Source organism: Carlito syrichta, unplaced genomic scaffold (assembly GCF_000164805.1).
Source record: "Carlito syrichta isolate Samal-C Ts95f unplaced genomic scaffold, Tarsius_syrichta-2.0.1 Scaffold304026, whole genome shotgun sequence".
Lineage (NCBI taxonomy): Eukaryota > Metazoa > Chordata > Mammalia > Primates > Tarsiidae > Carlito > Carlito syrichta.
Genome location: NW_007248122.1, coordinates 161,296 through 169,930, shown reverse-complemented (window position 1 = coordinate 169,930; position 8,635 = coordinate 161,296). Strand labels below are relative to the sequence as shown.

The 8,635-nt window shown below is 37.7% G+C and overlaps 1 protein-coding gene across 5 annotated transcripts in view; it reads right to left on the bottom strand.

Annotated features, from left to right (window-relative positions):
- Positions 1–8,635, bottom strand: part of SLMAP (sarcolemma associated protein) — a 163,511-nt gene that overhangs the window by 92,555 nt on the left and 62,321 nt on the right. For all 5 annotated transcript variants that reach the window (XM_008059402.2, XM_021713071.1, XM_021713072.1 and 2 more), the window contains exon 2: positions 6,187–6,334. In XM_008059402.2, coding sequence (XP_008057593.1) covers positions 6,187–6,334 — 148 coding nt within the window. The remainder of the gene's footprint in view (positions 1–6,186; positions 6,335–8,635) is intronic.

The following is an 8,635-nucleotide window of genomic DNA, read 5'->3' as shown; positions in this document are numbered from 1 at the left end:
GGGTGAGGGAGGGAGGCAACAGGAAAAACAGAAGTAACAGGGAGAGGAGACAAATGATCTAGATGATATGACCGTTAAAGGTAAGGAAGACACGGGATTCAGAAAAGATGTCAACATTCTGGGCTAGAGTATTTGGGAGAATAATGAAGCAATAAAAGAAATTGGGAAGCCAGTAAAATCATCTGAAGGGGAAATTAAGCTTTGAACAGAGTAAAAGTATAAGGCAATTGACATTCAAGAACCAAGTACAAACAAATTCACAACAGACAAGGCTAGAAGGGAAATGTGGGACTTAAGAAAGCATATAAAACTAGGTGTGCTAGGAACTTAACTGAACAGGATTCTTAAATCTAGTTGTATAACAGAATCAAAGGCCCTACATACCTAACAATGTTTCTTCTTAGAACCAAAAAAGGTGAACTCCAGGCAACTGTAGTTTTATAAAGCTCTGTAGATAATTCTAGTACCCAGCCTAAGTTGATAATTCATTTTTAAAATGAACAAAAGACAACTGCCATGCCACCAGAAAGGTTCCCTTAGTCAACCTAGTGAATTTGGCACAGTCTGTGCTGAATCAGCATTGTGATTTAAGTTGGTGAGAGTACCTTTGAAATGGCCAATGATGCTTAATTCTAATCCAGGCAAAATGAGGTCCAATGGGAGGCCCAAAACTTCACCTGCACCTAAACCACTTATGTACGCAATCCTGACTTGTACCCCACAACTTTAAATTAAGTTAAAAAGAAAAGAAAGAAAGAAATGGCCAATGATGAGTTCTAACGAACAGATAATAGAGCCTGGGACTGAAGCTACTGAGAAAGGGGCAAATTTAATGGCAAAGACTATACAGATGACCAATCAGGGCCATAGTAATAACAGTACTTTATAGATACTCTTTCAATGTTCCCATTAAACACTATGACACAACTCTTTAAAGTAGGTAGTAGAATCATAATTCTCATTTTATACAATAAAGAAATTAAAGCTTAAACAATTTAAGGAGAAGTAGGGTAACAAGAAAGCTGCCAATTTCCAATCCTTACATTAAGCCTCTGGAAATTAGGAGGAAGGTTGTCAAAATCTTGGTTGAGGTGGCAGAAAAAAATTTTTGTAAAATGATAGACAATGATTCATGGGACATTTTAAAATTTATTCAACCAATATGGTTGAGTATGGCAATTCTACAATAAAGGCAGACACATCTCTTGCTCTTGTACAAACTACAGTTTAGTGAGTGAGACAAACACATAAACGGGATGGGTGCAACATGTGACAGGGACATGGAGGTGGCACCTTGTCCAGCCTTGCAGGATCAGGAAAGATTTCCAGGCACAGAAAAAAGCATGTGCAAGGGCTTGAAGGCCAACTCTATTATGGAGTAAAAGTAATTCAGCGCAGTTGGATCCCAACGTCAAAAGAAGATACAGCATTGGCCATGCTCTTAATAGGCCCTTTGTTCATAGAGGCTAAGGAACAGATATTAGTGAAGACCTGAAGTAATGAGCTGATTTAAGTTATGTATGTCTATAGAACAAACTGGTCTCAAGCTTTGCAGCAGAGGGTTACTGTAATGTTGTATGACCCAGAAAACTTATTATTTGAGCAGTTTGTGGGTTTGGGAAAAGAGGAGTAGCCAGTGGTTGGGTTACTAAGACTTGGCTTTTTCATATCTTCCTTCCTTTCTTTTAAAAAATCTATTATAAAGTTAGCTATTTGTTTACAATGATATTTTATATCTATAGAATAAATTATTTATTCATGCCCGGCCAGTAAGTTTTCTCCCTGGAATCATACCACATGGAAAGCCAAACATCAAAACCAGATTGTTTTGGAGAGCTTAGAATAGAAGGAACACTAATATTCATTGATATGTTCAGTAGCATCAGGCTCATATTACCTTTTTAATAAACAAACAAAAATACACACACATAGGCATACATACACAGTACAAAAAATATATACACATTTTTAGAATTGGAATGAAAACTTTCCATTTTGCTGTCTTAAGAATACATCATACGCCTGTTCTGCTAATTCCTGTCTCATGTGCACATTGTTGGGTACACTGTGGTGAGCATGTAAACTGTTCCGACACTATAGCAGAAGCAGCAGGGCTTGTTGCTATGTGAGGCCTCCTAGATCTTCCCTTGTGCACATCACACAGTAACATGCGGCTCAAACTTATCACAAATGCGTGCAATTGTTGGGCATGTTGGAGATTCTGTTACATACTCACACCTCCATTGTCATTGTACTTCTACAATGTTCTTGAATTTCAGATACCACTTCAAAATGGTCTTGCGCACCTTGAACAACAACCATGCTTTCGCCATTGTCTTTGTCCTTAATGACATCTTTTGAGTGAATGTCATACAACACAATTCTACCATAATTCAATTCAACTTCTAAAAGTAATACATAGATAACATCTCTTAAAATGTGTATACATTTTTGGGGTACCTCCAGTATATACATACACACACACACACACACACACACACACACACACATATACACACACAGTTTTACGTATCATATATATTCTTTTTCTGAAATTTCCTTTTACATATACACATCTTATCTAAATACACAGATGTCATACACACTGGAGGATTTTAAAAATTGTACTTCTAGCCAGGCTCGGTGGCTCAGTCTGTAATCCCAGCACTTTGGAAGGCTGAGGTGAGTGGATTGCCGGAGCCTGCAGGTTCGGGACCCGCCTGGGCAACTTGGCGAGACCTCATCTCTACAATAAATCAAAAAATCAGCCGGGCGTGGTAGTGCACGCCTGTAATTCCAGCTACTCGAAAGGCTGAGGCGGAAGGATCGCCGGAGCCCAGCAGGTAGAGGCTGCGGTGGCCGGGAGCGGCCACTGCACTCCAGTCTGGGCGACAGAGTGAGACTCCTACTCAAAAAAATAAAAATAAAAATAAAATAAAAATTGTACTTCTTTCTATTAGTCCTCTTGCCACCTTTAATCTGGCTCCTCTTCTCCTGGCCTCAAGTGATCCTCCTGCTTTGCCCTTCCAAATGCTGGGATTACAAGGTATGAGCCACGATGCCTGGCCAGAACTGCTGACTTCTTTAAAGGATTTGAAGAGCATTCCATCTGTATCTATGCTTGAAGTTATCCCAAAGTGCTGGGATTACAGGTATGAGCCACCACACCTGGCCTCCATGGTGAATCTTTAATAATATTTTAGTCTCTTTAAGAAAATAAATTATTCAAGTTTTTCTACTTCTTGGGATAATTTTGCTAGGAAACTTTTTTAAAAAATTTCTTTTAGCATAGCCTGTATTTTGTTTATTTCTCCTTTCTCATTCCTCATCTTATATATTTTTGCTAGTACATTTAATTTAATGCATCAAAGTTTGTGAATTACCTCATTTATTGTATGTTTTCTTTTTAAAAGAACCAGCATTTGCATTTGCTTATCCCTTCTAGAATTTTTTTGTTGTTTCATTAATTTCTGCTTTTGATTTTTTTTCTTCCCCACTTCTTTTTCTTGATTTCTTCAGTTAATTTCTTCTGATTAATGCTAAATTCCTTCATTTTTTTTTTGTCTTTCTTCTTTAATACAGAAGAAATTTAAGATTATTAATTTTATCTGACTAAAGGGCTTACTGTATTTTGGTATAAAAGTCTTCTTTCCTTCCTATAAAGTCTGAAATTTCCCTTTTGATTTCTTCTTTGATCCAGGGGTTACCCAGTAGTATTGTATAATTTCAGAAGAATTCTCCAAGTGATATAAAAGCTTATCACAGTACTACTTAGCATAAGACAAAACTCTATACTTTTTTCTTGGCAATGGCTTTAACAAATAGTTCTTAAGTGATGACACAGTATATCCCAAGAGCCCATGTATAACATAAGGTAACTTTCTGATGCCAGTAAGTACCAAGAGAAACAACATCTTAAATGATGAGTGCAGGACACAGTGGCTCATGCCTGTAATCCCAGCATTTTGGGAAGCCAAGGCAGGAGAATAGCCTGAGTCCAGGAGTTTGAGACCAGACTAGGCAGCATCATGAGACTTCAACTCTACAAAAAATTTTTTAAAAATCAGCTCAGCGTGGTGATGCACATCTGTAGTCCCAGCTACTTGAGAGACTGAGGCATAATGATCATCTGAGCCCAGGAGTTCAAGGATGCAGTGAACCATGATCACGCCACTGCACTCCAGCCTGGGCAACAGAATGAGACCTCAACTCAAATAAATAAACAAATTAATAAATGATGAGGGATTATTTTTCTTTACTTAATTGATTTTTTTCTTGTACTTAATTGATTTTTTTCTTTATTTAATCATAAAGAAAAAAGGTTGGCTTAAAGGATAAATTTTCAAAGAAGACTGCAAAAATGTAATATTGATGAAATATTACTATACTAGTAATAACCCTGAATCTTATGATTATCTTTTTATTTTTCTACAGTATCTTCTAAAGAGTGTCCCTCCTAGATAGATGGGAAAGAAGAGTGGGAAGGAGTTTGGAAACAGATGTATTCTATAATGGACATCCTCTTGGAAATCTGCATACACGTTAGCATATTAAAGGCTCCAAGGAGTCCTACCTACCTTAGGTTAACTAAGTATTTCCAAAATGTATTTGATTACCTCATCCTTTGGTCAATTAACACCTAATAATTCTCCTTGGGAAATGCAAGCCAAGAAGACAGACATTCCTTGGAGAGAAAGACAGTGTAACCAAATTCTCTTCTTTGTGGGTTACTCACAGCTGGGGCTTCATTTACTTTTTGCTGGAAGACTTGATACAGAGGTGTGATATGGCAACAGTAGATACAGGAGTGTCCAATGCAACAGCTATTCCCAGTGTGGTCATATATAAGTCAAGTTCTCTTAGTAAGGAGTAGTCAATATTTTGCATCAAAATACAACGTTCCTCTTTTGCTTTACAATTGTAAGTGGAAATTCCTAAGATGTGGCCCTATTCAAACTTCAATATTGAAATCCAGTTCTCCAGGAGGTCAACAAAACCCAGTAAAAATAATACTGCTGTTGCAACACCAGTGAAAGTATATATACAAATATGCACATGTACACACGAACACACATACACACCAGCATCAGCATAACTGTTATCACTACCATCACACCTCTACTGTGCAAAATATCAGAGTCTGATGACTCTGCCCAGTATTACCAGATCAGAGAATGTTCAGAGATACAAAAGGAGAAACTTTACAAATAGTTGCACTGTCCCTATTAATCTAATACAGTGGAACTCCACACTTTAATTCAGCTATACATTTTCATAGTCACAAGTAGACAGTAAACTCTTAGAGGCAGGAAGTTTCAGAATCATAAAAATAAAGACCAATATACATTTACTTAACTAAAGAACCGCCAGTTATAAAAACTGTTTAAGGCATGCAATTTTGTTTTCTACTTGTGATAGGTACTATTAGCTGCCTACCTTCATAGCCTTTCTCTCTTACTTCTTGTTAACAGAACACCGATTGTTTGGGGGTAACAATGGACACACAACCCAAGGGGGTAAGTCAAAATTGATCTATGCCAATAGTAAACCTCCTTGCTCCCCTTTACAAGGTAAGTAACTTCACCAGGCTTCTTTGTAGCTGCAGGTAACTAAGCATGTGAACAACTCATATGACCAGAGAGGTCTAAGGAGAAATCTGCTGGGAGGATTCTGCAAAAGATTGTTCTTTCAACAGAAGAAGAGAGCCACACATTTTGTCCCAACCTCATTATCAAAAAACCAGGCTTTTTGTCTGGGACACTGGTATAAGGAAAGTGATACCTGGGTTTGCAGTCATCACCTTTTGACCATGAGGCAACAGACAAAAACATGAGAAACCAACATGTTAAAGACAGAACAATAAGACAGTAAGACCCTGGATCCTATGGTTTAAACTTGTTTTGGTTGGATATGCTGTCACTGCAGCCAACTGCTTTCCTAACTGACACCATAGTGCCCCGTCTTCATAATGTGATGAAGAATATAAATTACTAATTAACATTTCAGAACTTAAAATTTTAGAAGAGCAGTAAGGGAAGTGGGAGACTTTTAACTTTTCACTGCATGTAATGCTGTATTTAAATTGTATGCATGTAAAAGCATGTAATGTTGCATAGCATTAAGTAACAATAAAAAATTAACTTCTTAAAAAAATACATAATAGGAAAAATTGATCCATACCCGTACCTTTCCGTGTATTCTCCGTCACGTCTACCCCAAACTGAATAATGTCACCAGAGAGAATTTCACATGGTGGGCTTTCTTCAGAGCCTCGACTCAGTCTCTGGCTATTTATAAAGGTACCATTACTACTTTTAGTGTCTTGGAGATAAAACTGCAAAAAAAAAAAATTAAAAAAGCCAAGTATTAATAATAATAATTCCAAACTCACTTTTTAAAAAAAGTACTCCCACGTTTGCCTACTACTGCAGGTAGATTTTCCCCTATAAATTCAAACCACTCACTTAAGCTAAGGTTCTTTCTCCTTTAACGTACATAAATTAGAACACTGAAACTGGGTGATTTAAAATTCAGCTAGATAAAATGGTACAACTACTTTGGAAAACAGTTCGTCAGGTCCTCAAAATGTTAAACACAAAGTTAGTATATGGCCCAGCAATTTCATTCCCAGGTTTATATCCAAGAGAACTAAAAACATCTGTCCTCACAAAAACGTATGCACAAATGTACACAGCAGCATTATCCATAACAGTCAAAAAATAAAAATAATCTAAATGTCTATCAACTAATAAATGGATAAACAAATGTTGTATAATCATACAATGGAATATTATTTGGAAAAAAAAAGGAATCAAGTACTGGTAACATGCTACAACATGAGTAAACCTTTAAAACATTTCACTAAGTAAAAGAAGTCAGAGAAGTCAGTCACAAAAGACCATGTATTATATGATTCAATCAATATGAAACATCCAGAATAGGCAAATCCATAGAGACAAAAAGTACATTAGTAGTTGCAAGCAGCTGAGGTGGGAGACGGGGAATAAGGAATGAGTGCTAATGGGTACAAGATTTCTTTTTGAAATGATAAAAATATTCTAAAATTAGATAGTGGTGATGGTTGCACAACTCTGAATATACTGTACCAAAAGCCACTGAATTGTACACTTTGAATTTTATAGTAAATTAATTATATCTCAATAAAGTTATTATTTTAAAAAGAAAAAAAGGCCAGCTAGACAAAATTCTATCTCTCCATCTCATCCTGACTTTGTAACTTTGTTCCTAGGATGTCTGGGTTAAATCAAAGGAAGTGTTCTTTATTGGACAGGCAAGGGCAATTGGTTTTAGGTAACACCTATAATTTCTGTTGTTGTTGTTGTTGTTATTTAGTTTTTATTTCCCTGCAATTCAACTAGACATGGAAGGGAATAAGGAAAATATGGAACCCAAAGAACTGTAGCGAAAGCACAAAGATTATAGGGATACTGTGAGCAAATGGGATGGAGGGGATACTCTCCTAAGCTAAAGAAGGAATGATATGGTAGTTTAAGATAAAGCAAGTCATATTTATCAGAGTTGGCCACAGTCAGCAATGGTGATCTTCTTGCTGGTCTTGCCATTCTTGGACCCAAAGTTTTCCATGGCTTGCACAACATTCATGCCCTCTTTCACCTTGCCAAAAACCACATGCTTGCCATCCATCCAACCATTCAGTCTTAGTAGCGCAGATGAAAAAGTGGGAACTGTTTGTGTTGGGGCCAGCATTTGCCATGGACAAGATGTCGGGACCTGTATGCTTCAAGATGAAGTTCTCATCAAATTTTTTCCCATAGATGGACTTGCTGCCTGCACCATTATGGCGTGTAAAATCACCACCCTGGCACATAAACCCTGGAATAATTCTGTGAAAGCAGGAACCCTTATCACCGAATCCTTTCTCTCCAGTGCTCAGAGCACAAGTTTTCTGCTGTCTTTGGAACTTTGCAAACAGCTCGAAGGAGATGCGGCCCAAGGGCTCACCATCAACGGCAATGTCGAAGAATATGGTGGGTTGACCATGGTTGATGGGAAAAGACTGAAGGCAGCGGTGCCTACAAAGCCAACACCTATAATTAATAGCTATCAATTAACTAACATAACCTGAATCAGGATTGATGCATCTGCAGTAAATTCTTTGTGGTAAATCAGATTTGAGACACTAGAAACTAAAATAATGGAATCAACTACAAAGGTACTACTTCTTGGCTTCCTAAACTTGCCTTTCATCACTTGGGCAAACCTCCTCTTTAAAAGGGGAAAGGGGCCTATAATCCCAGCACTTTGGGAGGCAAAGATGAGAGGATTGCCTGAGCCTATAAGTTTGAAACCAGCCTGGGCAACTTGGTGAGACCTCATCTCCACAATAAGTCAAAAAAACTAGCCAAGCATGGTGGCGTGTGCCTGTAGTCCCAGCTACTTGAAAGGCTGAGGTGGAAGATCACCTGAGCCCAGCAGGTCAAGGCTGTGGTGGCCAGGAGCATGACCTTCAGCCTGGGTGATAGAGTAAGACTCTAAATAAAAAACAATAATAATAATAAAATAAAATAAAAAGAAATAAAAAGGGAAAGGGTACCCAGGCTCGGTGGCTCAGCCTGTAATCCCGTGCCTTGGGAGGCTGAGGTGAGTGGATTGC